This window comes from Diadema antillarum, unplaced genomic scaffold, assembly GCF_040938485.1.
Source record: "Diadema antillarum isolate AM-2024a unplaced genomic scaffold, OU_Dant_1.0 scf00000127, whole genome shotgun sequence".
Lineage (NCBI taxonomy): Eukaryota > Metazoa > Echinodermata > Echinoidea > Diadematoida > Diadematidae > Diadema > Diadema antillarum.
In genome coordinates, this window is record NW_027271016.1 from 1933630 (window position 1) to 1955123 (window position 21494).

The 21494-nt window shown below is 39.1% G+C and overlaps 1 protein-coding gene across 1 annotated transcript in view; it reads right to left on the reverse strand.

Moving 5' to 3' along the window:
* LOC139720378 (serine/threonine-protein kinase ULK4-like) overlaps window positions 1-21494 on the reverse strand; it is a 32843-nt gene that overhangs the window by 10832 nt on the left and 517 nt on the right. Inside the window, exons 2-17 of the mRNA XM_071631744.1 lie at window positions 20095-20406; window positions 18915-19054; window positions 18143-18305; window positions 17387-17488; window positions 16191-16274; window positions 15397-15475; window positions 13174-13321; window positions 12036-12193; window positions 11329-11584; window positions 10060-10308; window positions 8966-9012; window positions 7956-8034; window positions 6955-7140; window positions 6344-6505; window positions 5587-5769; window positions 4565-4692 (exon numbers count right to left, since the gene is read on the reverse strand). Of these exons, the coding sequence (XP_071487845.1) occupies window positions 4565-4692; window positions 5587-5769; window positions 6344-6505; window positions 6955-7140; window positions 7956-8034; window positions 8966-9012; window positions 10060-10308; window positions 11329-11584; window positions 12036-12193; window positions 13174-13321; window positions 15397-15475; window positions 16191-16274; window positions 17387-17488; window positions 18143-18305; window positions 18915-19054; window positions 20095-20332 (2402 nt within the window). The 5' untranslated portion in view covers window positions 20333-20406. The remainder of the gene's footprint in view (window positions 1-4564; window positions 4693-5586; window positions 5770-6343; window positions 6506-6954; window positions 7141-7955; window positions 8035-8965; window positions 9013-10059; window positions 10309-11328; window positions 11585-12035; window positions 12194-13173; window positions 13322-15396; window positions 15476-16190; window positions 16275-17386; window positions 17489-18142; window positions 18306-18914; window positions 19055-20094; window positions 20407-21494) is intronic.

A 21494-nucleotide genomic window follows, 5' to 3' on the forward strand; every position in this document is an offset into this window, starting at 1 on the left:
ATTGTAACATTTTCACCTGGCCTTTGACCTTTTGACCTTTGACCTTATGACATGAAACTCTCTCTGGAGAAATCTTTACGCAGTAGTACATGTCTACACTAAGTTTCAAAAAAATACCTTTGGGCATTGCATAGATATGGGGGAAAATGCAACATTTTTAGCATTTGACCTTGACCTTTTGACATTTAACCTCTGCCAATTTCACTAAAAAAACTAATTGCCCCATCATACTTCATCCTTGGAACAAGTTTGGTGAAAGTTGCTTCATCCAGTTTTGAGTTATCACGTAAACAGATAAATTTTAGGATTTGACCTTGATCTTTGACCTTTGACCTCTCTCTGATTTCACTCAGAAAACTAATCAAGTAATTGTCCCATCATACATCATCCTTGGACAAAGTTTGGTGAAATTTGCTGGATCTATTCTTGAGTTATCGCATAAACGGACACAATTTCATGATTTGACCTTGACCTTTGACCTTGGCCTTCAGCTGATTTCACCCATCGCATAAACGAATGCGGACGGATGTACGGACGGACGGACAACCCGAAAACATAATGCCTCCGGCACCACTTCGTGGCAGAGGCATAAAAAAATAATTTTGCATCCAAAGATTACAGTTCAAAACTTGTTGAATATATATTCAATGCAGTGGTGTTGCAATAATGTTAGCTCCAGGAAGGAAGTTTTACTTCTCCTGGCAAGCTGCTCATGTCAGCTCAGAGTCAGTTATTCCACAAAAGTTGAAGGAAAGAAAGAAAGAAAGCAAGAGAAGGACAGAGAGGGAGGGATACAGAGAGAGGAAAGTGAAAGAGAGGAAGGGATGAAGAGACTCCACTTTTGTGTATGTATGGTTTCTTTGACTTAAAGGCAATCGCTCGTCGCAGGCGATTCGCAGCTCAGTAGAAAAGCACGACAAGCTGCTCCTCCCGGTATTGTACCCCCGTACGTACCGAATGCCGAACACGACGCTACGCAGCGCACCAGCGAAAACCAGATGGGGCATGAGAGCCGTGCGAGCCGTCCACTGTAATTTCAACATGGACGCCCGAATACCTACCGAATGGGGCCGAATGGGTGCACGCACAAAACCGCACAACAGCCATGTGCATGAAAATCTCTCCTACGGGTCCCCGTCGCGACACAACAGTAGAGCTGTGTGGTGTACATATGTACGTATCTGGCTGCAGTCTCTGTTTATTTGCACTATGGTGCCAATTTCAGCAATCTAAGCAATAATATTTTAAAATGTCTGAAAATATTATATAACAATATTTTAAATCATTCATATATTATGTTCTTTAATATTTGGTATTTATAAATATGCTTTGATGAAGAAATATTAAAACTCTAAACTTCATGTATAGCAAGTTGCAATGCTCATGGCCATATGGCGGGTTGTTTTGATCTCATTGGCAATTGTCTGCTGCGTCAGCTGTGTTACAGTATGTTGGGCCGGATCGGAACATAACAAAGTTGGTATAAAGTCGTCGGTACCGGTATGTCAATATCAATAATGTGTGTGGTATGCGTGTACTGTTTCGGATTAGCCTTGGCTTTGGTTTAGTAATGAAACCTCACAATGGAGATCAAAACAGCCGTCCAACTCGAGTAAAACGTATCTACTTGTTTGACGCTATCGACGAGTGGAGAACGCAGAGAGACGTGTTCTTAGCATGCTTAGGACAGGGAGGTTTCCTCTCACCTCCCTGCTTAGGACAAGTAAGAGACCAGTGGCAGAGGGGGAAGCTTCAGCGTCAGCGTGCCGATGAAAAATTTGCTTTCCACTTGCTGGAGTTGCATGAACAGTTTTGCAGGAATTTAGAATGTGCAAATTCGTGTTACGGCATGCACGGTGGAATTGTAATGCCACAGCTTACGCCAATCAAGCAACCCCAGCTGACCAAGTCAACAACTTCAAGGAATCCAGATCCAGATGATGTGTAAGTAACGTTAGAAGTCTATTACATGAATCAATGATTGAAGTGGAATGACTTTTTCTAATATATCTTTAACTGCTAGGGCCTTTGCGTTTCATCGACAAGTAGGCCTATTTTTCTATGTATAATTCCGCGAAAAACTTCTCTAAGTTCTCATTTATGTCAAATTATGATAACGCCGTAATCGAAATGACATTTGCTGGGTCAGTTTATCGCTTCTTAAAAACTGACCCAGCAGTAGGCAGCAAATGTCATTAGTCAGGGAATCGCAAGTAGTGGTAAGATTTTTGTCATCACAGTATTGAGAATTTAAAGTATTTCATGTGCAAATGTAGAATCTAGATAGATACAGAGAGGTCACTTTCCTGAGCAGCTAGCGTCAACAATCCAGGTTAAATTTGCATAGCCAGATTTCATGGCTACGATTCAAATACAGTTTGTCCCCATTGATTTAACTGTATAGCAAAGTCTCCTCTTTCATATTTAGGGGCCCTACATTTTAAGTTTGGTTAAGGAATTTTGATAAAGATTGTAATTTTCATAAGCTTGGCAAAAGTTTCAGGCATCTATGTTGCATTTATAGTCAAACTTCCAATGCATTTGGTCCAATAATTTGAAACCAAATTCAAGTGATCCAGTGAAGTGTACATCTTTTCATGTGAATTTCTACAAGTATGTTGAAATGTAAATTCTGAAGAAAAAAAAATTGATCCTTTACAGTTGAAATTCGTTAAAGTTTGGTTACACCGACAGTGTCAGGTCAGTGGTAGTAACTACAGAGTTACAGTAGTGTACGTACAATACCCTTGTACGTGAAAGTTACAGTTTTATTTACCTTCACATCTTCATATAGGAGTGTCTAATAGGGATGTTGATTGGTGTGGAAGTTGTTGATGAACAACAGTTCATAAGAATCCATTGTTTTAATTCTAATACAGATATTGGTCATATGAACCTATCAGTTTGTAACATGCTAATATGTACAGGTATGAGCTTCATCAAGTACGATTAATTGGTATCCGTGGCACATCCCTTATTTGTTGATCAAAGGTACGCCTCTGATTGGTATTTTAATCAGTGTTTGGTAGAAAGCTAACCCATTACAATGGCTTTGCGATGTTACACTGAGTTGACTATGGACAAAGGTCTACTGTCCGCGATTTTCATTAATTTGTAGGGCATTTTTCACACATAACCTCAAATACTGATACCTGTGATAGGTTTATTTATAATGGTTATCCTTCACACTGTTTGTTGCTAGACAATAGTGTTCTGTTTGTTTGTGTAAGAGGGAGATAGACAATAATTTCTTTATGCTCCTGTCTGAAGAAGGCATTACATCTTATTTGTCATGTACTTATCTATGAGTTTTAATGTTCACTTTGTGTGTGTGTGTGTCTTTTTTTTAAAGATTATTCACACCAGGCTAAGCTGACAGAACTATAACTGTGAGTTTACAAACTGTACCTAGTCAAATGAAAGGGTTTCGGCATTGCTTCTTGCATATAGTATATTCCAGGCAGGTGATACAACGCTCACCTTCTTCATATCAGTTAGTAAAACAATGAAGAGTGCAAAAATACTGCATAAATGTGCAGTGCAACTGTGGCCGTTGGCCGTTGGCCCTGCACGGGCACAGTCGCTTCCCCGTCCTGAATTTATGTACACACGCCAGGGCAAGTACATGATACAGGCAGGGTCTCCGACCCAATCGTCCGCGTTCAGAATAGACAACTCGGCGGTAATATCCGCTACCCATGACGATGTGTCATCGTCCATGATGGCCACCCTATCTATTATAATGTGGTCTGCACTCACTAATCTGATCTGATCTGATGATTACAGTATAGTTGACGAGTGACGACGATCGACGATGCGATGAAGAGAATGCGTAGTCGTACGAAGTATACGCAGCTAGCTACTAGCTCATGCGAACATCACTCACATTACACAAAACGTACTGTCCCGCGCTCAGCAAGCGATCGCGAGCAATCGAGATACTATAGCGCGATACATTGCTTTAGGGATGTCTTGCGCACACACATATTTCGCTTCGTAGCAACTTCGGAAGCGAGTTTACGTGCTGCCGCCCGCGGCTGAAATATGTCCATGTATCCTCGCGACTGGGTGTCTTTAATTATTCATATGAATATCTTTTGAAGTGTCTATTTTGTCAGGACCCCATGGCAGAATGGCAGTATCATTGTTGATTCAGCTGAATGGGCAATTCCTCTGTATTCATGTATACTGTAAAAGTGGAAATTTTCACGCATTTCGCGCAACCAGAAACTAGCGTGAAAATAAAAGCACGCGAATATTTTTGCTTGCTATATGTTCCTGTGTGTGATGTCTTTATTCCGCAGAATTAAAAACACGCGAATCTCTTCTTATCCAGCCAAGCGCGAAAAATTAGTCGCGCGAAAATATCCACTTTCACAGTATTTTGTTCTCTTTTCATACAATGCCTTTGCACATATTCTATCTCAGGATTATTTGTTTGTTTGTTTGTTTGTTTGTTTGTTTATACTACTATTCTTTGTATTACTCTGCTTTCCATTTATGGAAAATGGAAATTACTAAATAGTAATAATGATAAAAAAACAAAACAAAACTTTTGTCTTACCTGGCCTGACAGCAGGTCATGATCATCTCTGGGCTGCTCTTGATGATCTCGAGGACGACCAGGAGTGCCTTGGCACGGATGAGGACAGACGGGCTCTCCACCAGCTTCATAATGTGGAGACAGAACTCCTGTGTGTGTGAGACAGGGAAAGGTGGTATTCCTGGTGTCTTGAGAATTCATGTGAACTAACTGCAGTAGGCTCCTTTAGGGATTCTTCACTTTACTGTGCAAACTCTGGACAAATTTTGCAAATGGTAGTATGCTCTTCTGTACAATGTGCACAGGAAACCTCAATTATGTACTCAAAATGTACTCAAATGCAACCCCCCCCCCTCCAAAAAAAAGAAAAAGTTGACACAAACTTCAAAGGGACCACATAATCTTTACTGAAAAGTGTGGCAAGAACTCTATAGAATTTGCATGTGTGTGTCAATTTGATTAATAAACTGATGTGTCACAAAGGTTACATCACATTTGAGCATACATAAAGTTATAAGACAAAGGAACAATTTTGCATGTGTTTTCCACGTAGGTCTCAGAATTAAGCATTTCACAAATTCATATGTACATGAGTAATTGTCTTTAATGCCGATTCTCATACATGCATCGTTTGTTCTCCCGACAGTACGTGTGGCCCAATCTTGATCATCAAAACGCACAACATAGAGCAGCCCCTAGTGAAAACTCAACACCTTTGTCATCACAAAGAATAAAGAGCAAGCCAAAACAGGAATTTTATCCAAAGAAGGGGCTTGAAATATGCAGTACCACTTGTGGACTCAACACTAAAACCAAGACACAAAGTCAGCTCTGAGTGTCTTGTACGGATATGATGCAATATTACACTGTCTCTACTTCTCTATCTCTGTGCATGTGAACATGAATGCATTTTTCTGTAGCTTAACACTCTGTGTGCTCTGAGTGCTGATTGGCACAGAAGACCCAAAAGTATTGGACACACCGTCAAAAGTCCCCAGCACAGACAGGGTTAAACCATTGCGGAAGGAATTTGTTCATTTTACCCTGTCCTGAGTGATGCGCTGAATGTGCGAGCCTTCGGTCAAGAGGTGGGCAAACATGGTGACTAGGGCCTGCAGGACACGGCTGATGTTGACCGCAAGCCCCTCCAGGACCTTGGGCAGGCCCACCTTGTCGATGATGCTCTGGAAGATGGTAACGGAATGCCGGCAGATTCTCGACAGAGCCTGTCAAGTTTTAAACAAAAAAGAGAGAACAGTTGGTGTCTCAATGTCCGTAGAGTCTCAATTTCAGTTTTATCTATAGTGTGAACTAGATACAAATCCAAGCCTTCATTTGTCTTCATCTAGGTGCCAACATCTTATTTCCTGTGACGGCATCATTTCATGATTTCTCCTGTATGAGCAACACCTACAGGTACCCATTCTCAAATATTCTACTCATAGTCTGCTTCTCAAAAATTCCCTTTGCATACTATATTGTTTACAGTCATAGCCTAGCTAAGAAAAAATTATGGTAACACTACATATGCAGTTGTAGTACATGTAGTTGTCCTCTGGGCAACCTACTCCACTAGAAAAAAGTAAATATTTGTACAGTGCAAACAAAATTATCGCGCTTAATGAAAGTACACCCCTCTCAACAATGTATAAAAATGCTCTAATAACACAAAAGATTCACAATCTTTCATGTCAAGAAGATTCAAATGAGATCATATTGACTTTCTGAATGTCTCCAAAGACAAAATAGATTGATAAATTGTCACTCTGTGTGTAAATTAAGAGGCAGGAAACCACTCACCGAGATGGAGCAGATCTTGGGAGTGTCCGCCATGGAGTGAGTGAAGAGATGCCAGAGCTGGTGTCCGACCTCCCCGGTGGCCAGCTTCTCACCATGGGCACTGTTTGTGGCTGCCACGTTCTCCACCACCTTGGCAGCAAAGTGCTGAACAAAGGCATCCTCCTGGGTAACAAAAAAATGATAAGAAGATCATTTCTCCACAAATGCTGCATAGTAAATTCTACATGAGATACTCCCTACATACTGTGTTAAACTTCAACTTGTACTCATCAGTGATGACTCAGTTCAGTAAATCATGTACTTTCACTTTGCACAATGTCTTCGCCCATTTGACGTACTTTCACCGAGTACTTAACCAACTGCTCACTAACTTGTGCATAATTTGCAATTTGCACAAAAAGCCCCCAAATTAGATAATACTTCTTGCGTTGAACTGCAAAAATGTCAGTTGCTTTGAATGCCTTCATATACACAATAATTATATTGGATAAGCTGACTAAACTGCTTTGGGATTCAACAAACACCTGCTTTAGCATGGTTGTACTTTACCATCATGTTGGGTACACACAAATGAAAATGAGAATAGATAATTGTGCAAATAATTTGCTCACCCCTTCTCGCAGACAGCGCGATATCATGGTGTAGGTGAGGGTGGGCACCACGGTCGGCTCCGATGTTCCATCCTGGTCGTGGGTGGCCGCCAGGAAGAGTAGTTCACCAACTGCGGGGACAACGCTCTGCTTCAGCTTGGAGTTGCGGTTGTTGTCCCTGAGGACCTCTGTTAGAGCTGTGATCACCTGTGGTAGAAAAAGAAAAACCATACACCCTTACATACATGCACACAGAATCATTATAATTAACTATAATATATATATGAATATACTTTGCCTTGAGAGTTTCTGGTTAAAACTATCAGCACTGAGGACCAAAGTGTTAACAAGAAGCTCGCAATTACGCAGAGTACACTGTACATTTGCTTTATATTTTGGATTTAAAAAAAAATTAAATAAAAGAAGGAAAAAGATGAGGTAAGAAGTCACACGGCAAATGCAGTATAGTGGAGGGATCCTACAGTGATGATACGAAGCAGGGAGCAATACCACAATTGCTTGTGACATTTCACAAAGTGATGGTATAAAGCAGCATGTGATGCCAGAACTGCTTTGTGACATCTTTTCACAAATAGTGTACTATTTGAAAATATATGTCTGTTAATGTAGGTATCTGTGTTAGAAAGGTGTCACTCATATGCTACTAACATCTACTGAAATCAGAGGCTAACTATTCCATGGTCTATTCATCATGAACACCAGTCACATACCCATTATTTTTCATAACAAAGTGTCCTTGAAAGGATTTTGCTCACATGAAAATATGAAGACTGCTAAAAGCATTCGTTTGTACATGAATTCCCTTATCTAAGTGCTTGAAAAAAGAAAGAAAGCATCCTGACAATATGACACTATGATTTATGAGCAGTCACACCCAAGTTTGCTGGTTTTTCTTTGTCAGATGCATGTTATTTCATAACTTATGTGTATTCCTGACATAAACAACACAAACAACAAATGAAAATAGCCCAAATTTGAGGAGAAACCAACACATTCGCTACCTCAGTAAATGGCAGGTCTTGAGGAAGTTCGTCCAGGCTCTGCGCCATCAGTCCCAATACTCTGGCAGAGCGGCATCGGCTGCAAACAAACGGACACTCGAAAAGTGATTTTATGTACGTGATAACCTACAAATGTACATGTACAAAGTAAAATCTTATGAGTTCAATGGCAAAAACTTGACTGAAATTGGATGAAAAATACGGAAGTTGTGAAATTTTGAAGAATGATAAAAATTCAATGTCCCCCATCCCCGGCCTGATTAGGGTTTAAATATGTATATGGCAAACAGAGCGCACAGAGGTATTAAGCCACAGTTAAAGCTGTATGGTTCTAAAAGCGCCAATCATCTTTTCCTTCATGGCTTCTTGGTTCTGCAGATGTAGTTTGCAGGATGGCAAGTGGTCTTATTTCACAACGAAAAAATGTTGAATGACGTGTTGTTTCATTACTAAACTTTCCTTTCTTTCTTCTCTCTCCCTCTCCCCCGTCTCTTCTGATGGGATATGACAAGACTATGCTTGATATCTACCTGTTTATGTACTAAATATAAATTAATCACTGCTATCAGAATACTAGACTTGAAATGGGCAAGCCAATTGTGAGCAGGGCTGAGGCACACGCACACACACACACATTACAAACTCGAAGGATGTAAATCAACTTGGGGATAAATGCAAGGGATCTCTGAAGTGATGTAGCTTTTTAAACATGTTATAAATGCAAACAAAGGGAAAACTGACCAGACTGACTGTTTCCAAAGTGGAACATTTTTCTCTGTCTTTCCAATAATCTTTATTTTCTTTCCACTTTTATTTCTTCTTTTTCGAATCTACTATATTTCTCCTCCATGGCTACGTAGAAATGGTCCGGGTTTATAGGCCCACCATCTGAGTATGAAAATACCGCGGGTAGGCATCTGGCAAGATACATCAGTTCATAAGAAGAAATCAATACTTTAAAAAACTCTGAAATCTCAGAGTGTGCCACATTACATCCAAACAATGCTCACATTTCAAGTGGCTGAGATGGTTTCAGGAGCTGTAGCAGGCACGGTATCTGCCAAAGAGAAGAAAGACAAATGTAACATGGATGAACAAGTGTAACACGTGACAACAGTTGTAAGTTGTGGAAAGAAGTAACACGGTGTTACCTCATCACAAATTTTAAGGAATACCTGGTGTTACCTCATCACAAATTTTAAGGAATACCCTTTTTCATCTAAACCCACAATACAGTTCACCTGTACTGAATATCAATTGAAAATATCACTTGAAAATCAAATATCAGACTGGATCTACAGTAAGATTCTATAAAAGGAAGTGGACTACACAAAAATTAACTAATTCTTTTGCAGCAATGGGTCTAGTGATTGGTGACATATCTTAATGTAGCATATGTTCACCACACAAGAAGTGTGGTTAGAATTTGACTTAAAACTTTGAGTGAAAATGAAACACAAAATAATATCCCTTATGGCACGAAGAGCAATAGTTGCAGCTTTTACACTAACATTCGTATGTAAAGCGCTCCAACAACCCTGATATCAGTGTATGTTTCTGCGAAGGTCACCTCAAAGATGGTCTTGCCTTACAAAAGGTCAACATAAAAATCCTAGAGGCAACATCTAAAAGATTAAAGTCCCATGAATATGATCAGCCAATCAGTTAAGTATGCATACCATGTATCCTAGTAAGGCTTACATCATGGCACTTGCATACCTACAAGCTCCTAATGCTTCACACACACAAACACTATTGGCAAGAATTTTTGGCATGGAAGGAGGGAGATGAAGAAGGAAACTGAAAGAAGAAAGATACAAAGAAGAAGATGATGATGATAAAGAAGAACCAAGAGAAGAAGATAAAGAGAAGAATAATAGGAAGAGGAGAAAGAAGAAGCGAGAGAATAAAATGAGGAAGATGAAGAGAAGGAAGAAGAAGAAGAGAAAGAAGAAGAGGAGTAAAGAAAGGAGAAGACAGCCAATTTCCAAATTATTCAACTATTGTATATGCATGGCATGGAAAGATGGCAAAAGAAAGTTACTTACTATGCATGATCAATACCGACAAATAAGCTGAATGATTCTCCACTACTAACACCTACCAGCTTGGAGGTTGCCACAGCCCGTGCGAGGGCGCCGTTGCTGCAGATCGTGCCCACGTAGTTCAGCAGCTGCAGCTTGGTGCGCTGGGCGCCGGCCGACTTGTCCCCGCCCTTGCTGCCGAGAGAGTCGCCCACGTTGCCAAAAAAGATCTGGACGGCAGATTCACTCATCTTGTGCAGCTTCTCCATACTGTGCACCGGGATGCCCAGGGTTCGGGTGTCAAACTTGAGTGAGGCTGGCTTCTGGATCTGCCAACCGGTATAAGGGTGAAAGCATCTTTAAAATGCGGTAGCTCTTTCACAGTTATATCCAGGGTCATCATTCCTTATGACATATCATCATTGTCATCATTCCTTATAACCTAAACTACCCAAGGATGGAAAAGAGACATATAGCAATATTTCACAACTGATATGCAGAATAGAGGAACCAATGAATGATTCTATGTCTGACTGGAAGAGGGAGCCATACCAAGCAAAGATGGTGTTACCAGAAATCAAATCACTTTTTGTTTGGTTGTTTTGTTTTGACATTTGACTCTTGAAATAAAATTGATAGGTTAGTATCAAAGCAAAAAAAAAAAAATAATAATACATCACGGCATGGGAAAGGTATAATCCACCTCACGAAAAAAAAAAAGAGACAGATATTCAAAAATTAAATATCCTACGAGCTGATGTGTTACCTCCGTAAGATACCAAACTACAATGTACTACTCTGGTATTTGGCTGATATCCAGCTAAATTTGACCACTATGCAAGTTTTTCATGGTTACTCTGGTGCAATAATCCAACCATTTGTAACAAAGGCCCTTGGGATAATCTAATCAGGACTAATAGGATTAGAGGATTCAATCCCAGGCTGGTTTCCACCTCTCTCACCTGGTCTCTTAAGATAAGGTCAGACATCAGTCCTTACTTATGGAGGAGAGAAATAACACAGATCATCTATTCATTCATCCTGATTCAAAATCATTCCTTCCTTCAAAATATTGGCTCCATGACCATTAAACTCTTCTATAATCTATGCAGGCATGCCAACCTTGTAAACACCAGTGCAGTATTCTGAGGGTTCTAAAGGCATATTTTTGGTGGAACTACAAAACTGCATTTTTACCTTTCCTACCATAGACATGGGTAATAATACAATTTAGGAAAAACATTATTTTCCGTGAATCCTTGCAGTATTTTTGGCAAAAGACCAGAACAAAATACTGCAAAAAAAGTAACTGCTGGCATCTTTGACATCGGTCCTGGAAAGACACCCACCTTTGGGTTGTCGACGATCGGACTGACCCCAAGGTCCCACTGGGTGAAGATGGTCACGTCCACATCCAGCGAGTCCTCGTGGGAGATCTTCCTCTCCTGCTGGTAGCGGGTCTGGCTCCGGATCCCACCGCCGGTGCCACGCCCACCGCCATCACTCTTCTTCCGCTTTCCCGCCGTCTTCTTCTTCATGGAGGATGGTGGCAGGTCCTCGATGGGGTCCTCGGGGGGTACCGCTGGAGACGTCCTTGGACGGGAGCTGAAAATGTCAATTTCAATTTAATTTCAATTTCAATTCATTTTCATATTTCTCGAAAAAATACATCAAATATAACAAACTTACATTGTAAATGATACATGATATCCAGCTTGGAGGAGAATATTGCAAACATATAGAACATAGTGGTCGATCTAGATTCCAAATACTGCAAAATAGTTAGAATAAACAGGTGAAATGAAAAACTTGTCTAGCTCCTCATTAAAGAAAGATAAAAGAAAGAAAATTAGTGAAATCGGATACATTAAACGACAGGCTCATTCAGTCAGTCTGTATTTATTCATCTCATCACAATGCGCTAAGGACAAGAAGGGTGCTAGTACTGAACAAAGTCTATGACATTAGTGCCTTTCTGCTTCTCAGCTCGATGCAAGACATTACATTCTTCTCTATCTCTTCCTGTGTCAGATCAGTGGGGAAACTCAATCTGTACCTTAATAAGAACTGCGGCTCTTTTCTAGCTGCATCCGGCGAGCTCTGAGGCCTCGACTCTGGCCTGTTCGAGTGGAGCGAAGTCCTCATCAGGTGGTCTGGAATCGGGGCAGATGACACTGGTCTTCCTTCTGTGGACAACGTCACCAGGGTCACATTCTGTGTGGAACCCGATACAGGAGTATATATATGATTAGCTTCATCCATCCAAGTAAAAATTGTAAAGTATTATGCATGGTTACCATGGCAACACTATGTCTGGCAAACACAAAAATCAGGTCTTCCACATCTATACCTCAATGTCATAATGTCCACCAAATTTGATTTCAACTGCTTCAAAATTGTTGGGGTAGCTCTCTCTGCAGTTACCATGGCAATACCTTGTCGGGTACAAACCACAAAGAGTGTCTTTCATAACTACACCTATAGATCATTATATTTATCAAATTTGAAGTGAATTGTTTTAAGCCATTATTTACCCCTTTAGATGAAACAAAAACCCAGGTTTAGTGCTTCAAAATGGTTCTAAAATGTGAGTTAGGGATAGAAACAACCAATGTAAAAACTTGAATTAGTATATTTAATGTTAAGTATTGTTAAATATACAGAAAGTGGACAAATGTTTTTAGACTAAACTGTCTACAGTTATGGATTAGTGAGAAAAACAGTGATATCTCCTTATATTTTAGGCTTTATTGCAAAATGTTTATTTGGTACAATGTTTTGTGATACACCTGATCTACACATATGCATCAAATGTGATATCTTGAACACTTTTTAAATCACTGCTCCCCATGGTAAACAGTACCTTTAAATACTGTGGAAGTAGTTCGCTCCACAAGGATTTTGGGAAATTGTGGTTAGCATGGCAACGCTTTCTCTGACAAACACAAAAACATGACTTGCACATCTACACCTCAATGTCATCATTTACCCTGAGTTTCATCTAAATTGCTTCAAAACTGTAGAAGGCGCTTGCGACACAAGATTTGCAATGCACACTCTGATTCGTATGTATATCATACGCTCTTCTGCACTTCAAGTATGGGGGGGGGGGGTATGAATATAGATGACAGTTTTATACATCAGAATGGCAAAAACTTCTACAGGACTCCCTTAGAATTGCCCAAAAGCCTGACCTTCATTTCCTCCGGAGTCTTGGCACTAAGACTCATACTACTCTTGTCAACGTCCCCGTCGGTGGCACTCAGCGATTTCTTCTGATCATCGCTCACTTGAAGCTTCCCCTGCCAGAACGGGTGTGCTACAAGATCATGCCATGTCGCCCTTAACAACAAACCAAAAAGAAGAAGATGAAGAAGAAAAAAAGATGAAAACGAAGATGATAATGATGATGATGAAGAAGGAGAAGAAGGAAGAAGTAAATGTATTTTTTGGTGACTCAGAGTCCGATAAGATGAAGGAGACATCATACAATCTGTTGACCAAGCATTTCTTCTCAAAGATGATGATGATGATGATGATGATGATGATGATGATGATGATAATTATTATTATTACTATTATTATTATCATTATTATTATCATTATCATTATCATTATTATTAACATGTTTGTTGTTATCACTATTATCGCTGTTTATTCTGTACACGAACGATTGTAAATCAGCAAGGGAAAATGTATTCATTTTGAAATATGCAGATGACACTGTTATTTTAGGACTTATTGATGAGGATGAATCTAGCTACCGGGCCGAGGTTGGACGTTTTACCTCTTGGTGTGACAAGAACTGTCTGCAGTTAAATCTCACCAAAACTAAGGAGATTGTGTTTGATTTTCGGAAAATGCCCCCACAGCCAAAATTTATAAATATTGGTGGTACAGATATTGAGATAGTCAAGAGTTACAAATACCTAGGGACAACAGCGGACAGTGAACTTTCTTGGACTGAAGAGTGTAGATCTGTTATCTCAAAAGGCTGGACTCGTATGTACTTTTTTAGAAAACTGAGATCACTACACATTGATAGAACTATTCTCAATCTTTTCTATAAATCACTTGTTGAAAGTATTGTATTGTTTAACTGTGTCATCTGGTTCGGGGTCTGCAGGAAACAAGACTTCAAGAGAATGGAAGCTATAGTGAGACAGGCTAGCAAAATCACTGGGGAAAGTTACGACCTTACAAAGGAATGTACAGATCGGATCGCCAATATGGCAGATGGTATTATGTTAAACGAGAATCACCCGCTACATGATTATTTTGAATTCCTACGATCAGGCAGAAGACTACGGTCTCTGAAATGTCGTACAAATCGATATGCAGACTCCTTACGCAATCAGGATGTGTAATAACAACCGCTGATTTTTGTATAAAGTGAAGGGAGAGCTGTAGCTGGTTTGGTGTATGACGGCAGGGGGGGGGGGGTATTTTGAGCATTATCAAAAACACACAAGAATTTTATGGTTTGCAATTATTTGAATAGAATAACTTCTAAGTGAATTAAGATTAATGTGCAATAGTTGTCTGATTGTGCACATCGGGCGTGTCAGGGATTCAGTGAAACGAAGCAGATTTTAGCTGTGTGTATGGGGGGGGGGGGGTGTAAGGAATATGTGCAATATGTGTTATAATTTATGGATTATGATATTTGGAGTGGTCTGTGTAAAGTAAGGTGTTTCAGAATTTGTGGTTATACAACTTTTTGCGGCAATTGATTTTTCCATAATTTTCTGTGTATGTACACAAATATATTTATTTTTCCCCCTTTGCACGTTAAACACATGATGCCAGTCAATGTTTTGATGTATGTTTGGTTCCCTGTATTTTTTGAGTATTCACTTGATGTTTTATATGTAATGTAATATTATTTGCTATTTATCTGTTGTCAATATGTGTTTATGAATGTGTGACAAAATCAAATTTCCATGCCATGTTTTTATACATAATTTGGACAATAAAGAAATAAAGAAATGAAATGAAATGAAATTATTTGCATTTGCAACAGAAACTTGTTAAACAAGTGAAATCGTAGTCAAGTATGTGGGTAGGCACAATGAAGCAAAAGTCAGACAAGTTCTTAATTTTTCATATAAAACTTGTTCTTGTGTAAGGTCCATGTATTGGTAAATTGCTGCCTGAAATGAATTGGATGATGTCTTCAGATTTATAGTTTAACCATTATCATGTTCTTGAATATGTTGGGTTTATTAGTTTTTCCCCCTTTTTTTATGTAAGGAGCATTGACAGCAGACATAACAATATTTCATTGTAAAGTGTACACATAGACATTTATACAAAGAACACATACATTGTACATCCAATTCCATTTTGCAAGTGAGATATTTCTAAACATATGTGTTGATGCTGTGTGTAAAGATATCTTCCTGGGGTTAACAAACCTCTTGGATGGATCCTTCCGTAAGAGAATTTGAATAAGACTGCAAAAGTCTGGTGTTGGCTTGGTGGCTAATCTTGGTCCTGCAACAAATGCACAGACACATACAAATATATACAAATATTATGGAAATCACAGCCCATTTCTTTTTTTTTAATATATACCTCATAAAGTAAGGTACATGTTGGAGCTCTGAGACATTGGCCTACAGCTTCAATTATGAACTTTAGACACAGACCTCTTAAATATCATTCTGGAGAATTGATTATCAAACTCAAGTTCCTTAGATGACTTTTTCAAAAGCTTTGCCAAAAACACACATAGAATTCACAAGCTCCTTTTGCTTATCTGAACCCTACATATAACCACAATATTTTCATATAAATGATAAGGGCACATAATTCAATAAGGGTAAAGCTTCTTCATGCTTGTTGTTTTCTATTGCTGTGCCAAAACTATACTTCATTTATGAAATATTGTCCCAATCATATTGCTGCAAAGCTAATGGATTCATGAAGCACATGCTTGGATGAAACACACACACACACACAAAAATATATAAATAAGTAACCAAGCATGTTATCAAGGATATCGATGGGTCTTGTCATGGATCATGTGCTAATTCTAAAGAGCAATAGTTTTTCAAGATCCTGAGAGTTGCTGAAATGTGATGGATAACTACTTTTTTTTTCTGCACATATATAGCGGCCAATTTTTGTTTTCCTTCAATTTAAAGGTTAATGAAATAGACACCTTACAAAGATTGTCTGATTGTTTTCAGATCACAAGCACACAAACCTTTGACCTTTGGCACCGGGTAGTCTTTGGTGATGATCTGCTCGACAAGCTTGGAAAAGTCATCATCGTGGAAAGGGGGTTGTCCTGAGGGGGTGATTAACAGGAATTGGGGGGAAAAGGGACAGAGACAAACAAAAATAACCATCTGTCAAAATATGACATTATTTGAATGGCATTATTGTATGAATACAAACTTAAAATTACATAAAAACATAAATTTAAGTTTTTTTTAGAATCTCATTATACTCCATGGTGAGCATCCATTCACTACAGGAAATTGGGAACATTTTTAAAAGTAAAATGAGGGAAAATGACAACAAATCAACAAAATCATTTCAGAGTTTTGAATATCAACATGTTTTAACAGATGTCTTGAAATACTATGTTGTATTCCCTCTTTATTGTGATGGAAGAAAAGCTACTTCCTGTCTTTAGATAAAAAAAAAGAAAAGAAATGAAAACGTCTTCTGGAAAGTCCAGTCTAAAGTTTGCACAAAAGTAAAATAAAGAAATATTGACACATGCATTACATGCACCATTTTTTTAGATGCAAAAATAACATTGTCTCTTGCTGTTACTGTATGCACTTGTTACTAGTCAAATGAACTTTCTTTCAGTGATTTTGAAATATCTAAAAAAATATACTTCTAAGAAATTGGCCTGGACCACTTACCCCTATGTTCAAATGCATCAAACTCAAGATTTGATGAATAACTGCTTTGTCATAGTTGCAATTCTATTAAATCCCTATCAGAGTCAATCATATACTATTTCTACTGATGCATATTTTCCAACATTGCTTGATCTGTATTGCTTTTTTATTGTTTTTTTTACTTAAGATTTTACAACTCTAAATCCAATCATTTTGCTTTGTCCATCTACGTACATACAATTCCATGATGCTAATCAAATTGTTCTCAAGATATCAAGGTAAACAGACAGATGTATAGATAGATGAACTACTGCAAGACTGCCAGATTTGTCATATTTACTTTTGGTGCATTTGACATTATATCAATCTAGAAGTTCAAAACCTATGACCAAATTTGAGCAACATGATATCTATGTCTGCATCACTGCAATGAAAGCTGCTAGAGAAAATGAACACTGCAAGGAGAAAATGGCAACAGAGTAGGAAATGTTTGAAAGTAATCAAAAAATTCTCATTAAGTATGAAATCATGCATTACATTTTACCTGTGTACATTTCATAGAGAAGACAGCCAAAGGCCCAGAGATCTGATGCAATACTGTGAGGTTCACCTTGGAGTACTTCAGGGGCAAGGTAGTTTGGACAGCCTAATGACATGGGAAGATATTCAAAGTATTTTCTATGTGAAAGTGAGGATTGAGATAGAAATATGCAATACATGATTGTAATACAATAATGTACCTGCTGCATTTCTCAAGCAAAGCCCCCCATTGCGCGCATGTATTCTCCACTTATTTTACACACTTGTGATCTCATTTATGCAAAGATGTCATTCCCTGGCAGTCTGAGGGGCAGAAATTTGAAGTGTGAAAGTTTAACTCCTTCTATCCTATATCTAAAATTCATGGATCAAGAAAGTTATCCCACCCATTTTTTTTTTTTTTTCATACAAGGAAGAAGACAAGGACAAACATATCAAACATTAACCTTGACAAATTTTGAATTGGGAAAAAAAAAAGAGAGAGAAAAACAGCTTCTGAACATTTTCTTTCTGAGCCCACTTTGACATGATCATACCTGAAAGGGATTCGATATTACCATGACACTTGACATTCACGGCAAAGTCATTAACCTTTGAATTCCACAAATAGTCTCATACAACTGAGATATCAGTGTGCAGTTGAGCAGCACTTCATCAAAGTTCACGTGGAGCCTCTAAAAGACTCTAAAAGTCTGAGGTATAAAGGAGCACGATAGCATCCACAAGGAGGCAGTTCCCAATAACATTCTGCATGGCTTACCATGGGTGGCTTTGTTGATACTGTCGTCTGTCTGCTTGGCCTGCTCTGAGGGCTGGGCACCATCTGCCAGGGTCATCTCGAACAGCTCTTCGAGGTTCTCCCCTTCCAGGCGCGCCAGACTGAAGTCGTCGTACTTCAGGGTCCCCGAGCTATCAACCAGGATCTAGAAACCAACACTTACAGAGTTTAGAAGCCATCCATGACAGACCACTCCCTGGATGATGATAGTGCGTCATTTCTCATTGACCACTAATCATGGTCACATTATACATGGTGAGAGAAATCAAATCCTACAAATGCAGCTACACAGCACATCTAGTATCATTCATTCTTTTGCTTTATCTTCAATACTACATATGTACATTCATAATTGCTTATGAAACAATATTTGGCTGCACAAGAAAATGTGAAAATAAAAACCAATTAAAAAACATTTAACACTAAGCATATTATTTACTTGTAGTTTGAAGATATATATGATTCCAAAGATGATATTGGACATCATTAACTATGTGTACATGTATCACATCTTGTTCCAATTCTGAGTTGGCAAGAACTAAACATTCACTGGAAATAAACTTGATACCAAACTTTGATAAATGCAGTCAACCTCACAAACACATACAATACAGCCATGAGGTTCTCTATCAATGCACAAACTACATGTTAACTCTGACAGCAATTTCAGGTATTCAAAGAATGCATTAATTAGAATATAAAATGTGTTTCATATTTAATGGAATGCATTAAGATATCATAATGTCTTCTTTACTTTGCTTGGCTTGAAGTCAGAAAAGAGCATTCCCACAGAGTGGATATAATGGAGTCCCCTGACAAGGTCCAGGCCAAACTCGCGAACAGCCGTTTCAGGGAAGTGGCCATCCTGGGACAGAATTAGCTCCAAACTCCCACCTGCATAAATACAAAATATGCATGTGGTCCAATTTATATAACATGATCACTTATCCACTGCTAAACATTTCATCATGATTAAAATGAATTATATCTCCTGCACCCTCGGCAAATTTATCAAGTGAATTGTTACTGGGATTGGATGATCTTCAAATAAATGTAGTAAAAAAAAGAGAAGCTGCTGAAAACGGCTTTCCCAACAGCGGCAAGCCTGAAAAGTGAAGTGGAGTCAAAAAGGGGCCTGAGCTTTTGATCCCAGCAGAATCTTTGCAAGAGGGGAAATGACAAACATACAGGGTAAGAAGACACATTGTGGATTACACACAACATACACTGTCTGGGAGGGGCTAGGAACACAGAACAAAGGAAACAAAAGGGGTAGGTAAGGTGTCTATAGGCAGGGAGTCAAACTGGTAAGGAGGGATAATCAAAGCAAAGGGGTGAGCAAACAAAGGGAGAGGTAGGGCCAGTGGAGATCCCAAGGATCACTGAGGGCAACCTGTAAAGGATAGAAATTGACAGGGAGGTGACATCACACAAGATCAGGAACAAAACAAAGGTAAAGGATAGAAAACAGGTGAAATAAAAACAGCATGAGTGAAGGGGGTTTATGCAAAAAGTCCTAAAACTGGTGTACATGTCATCTTCAAATGAGTTGAAAGGAGATAGATTCAGCAGATGATAAATTGTACAAATTTGTATTTCACCTTTTTTCAAAACAAACCAATGAATACATGGTGGAATTGGCAAAGTTGGAAGTTTTAAGGGAAGGTAATTGTGGACTTTTAAGAGAATGTTAACATCAAAATTCTACAATGAGAAGTCGAGTGTGCCATTGGCACATACATATATTTGATTAACTGGGGTAAACTTAACTTGTAAAATGTTTCAAGAATCACAACACATTACAAAAGCAGTATTTCAAGAAAAAAAAAAAGAAAGAAAGAAAGAAAAAGGAGCAGGCCGTTGCATTTGTATACTAAAGAGGAGAAAAAAAATAACTGATTAACTGAAAAAAACCACATTAAACATAACCTCACCAGTACAGAGCTCCACAATAAGCCACAGGTGGTTTGTTGTCTCATACCACTCGAAAAATTCCACAACATTGGGATGGTCGAGTTCATGGGTCAGACGCACACGATTGGTCACTTCCGGTCTCTTGGCCTTCTCCACGCAGTGAATGGCCACAAAGTTAACGGATCCCTTCCTTCGACCCTTATATATGATGGCTTTCTCTGTCTGTCTGATTTCATCGTACAGGATAAAGTTTTCCATGATGCGATGGTGAAATCAGTCAGTGTGCCCAGACATCCTTGTCAAGTGAGAGATACAATGTGGCTCTCTTCTTCCTGGCGAAAATACAGTAAACACTTTACAGATATTTCAACTAAATTGGCTCTCTTGTCTTACTTAGGAATTTAAGATTTCCAGATCCATTTGACTTGTTTTAGTTTTACAACGCAAACATGTTTCAATGTTTGTTTGTCATTGTCTTTTATAGGAGCAGGAGTAAGTTACCGAGTGTACTGATGGTAATAGTATCTGCACCTGCACCTGGCATTGGTCTATTAAAGGTCCGACCGCCCGTGCAAAAAGGTTTGACCATGCACAAAAATATAAAAAGCATGTACTGGTAGCAAGCAGCTGAATTTTGGACGGTGGTGTGGTCAAATTATGGGCGGCTTGCGTTAAGTTACATTAAGGTCTTTATGGGAAACGAGGTAAAATCAATCTATAACATAACTACAGGCACAGCTGTAGTGACTCACTAAAAAGTCAAAAGTACACTCAGATATACCTACAATGTATACCTACGTGTAGACCCTTTGTAAACTACTATTACTAGTACTAACGTTAGTTTACGAGTGTAACCCCGTTGCAGGGGGTGCTGTTAGTGCTGGGGTTGCTGTTTCGGATAACAACATCAGTGCAATTACAAAAATTTAAATAGACTGACACACTCGTTGATCTAGTTTCCATTTCAACTTCAGAAGAGAAATTAGCATTATCGCGAAATAGGTCCCCACTGCACTCCAGTCCGGGAAACCCGCTCATGAGGACCGCTCCCGCGTACGAGGACTGCCCCGCCTCATGAGGACCGCCCCCACGCCTCATGAGGGCCGCCCCCATGCCTCATGAGGGCCGGGGGGGAACGCCTCATGAGGCCCCCTATTCACTTCTATTCATCTCACATCTGACGTATAAATTGTCGCAACTTTGCACGGTGATTTTTTGTTACACACACATGTCCACTATCCATGATGAAAAGAAGAAAAAATCTTATCTGTTTTTTTTTTTTCAAAAATCGAGTTTTAATCAATCGATGCAGAGCGCCCATTAAAACACACGTGTTTTAATGGGCGCTCTACATCGGTTGATCAAAATTCGATAAGTGAATAGGGGGCCTCATGAGGCGTTCCCCCCCGGGCCTCATGAG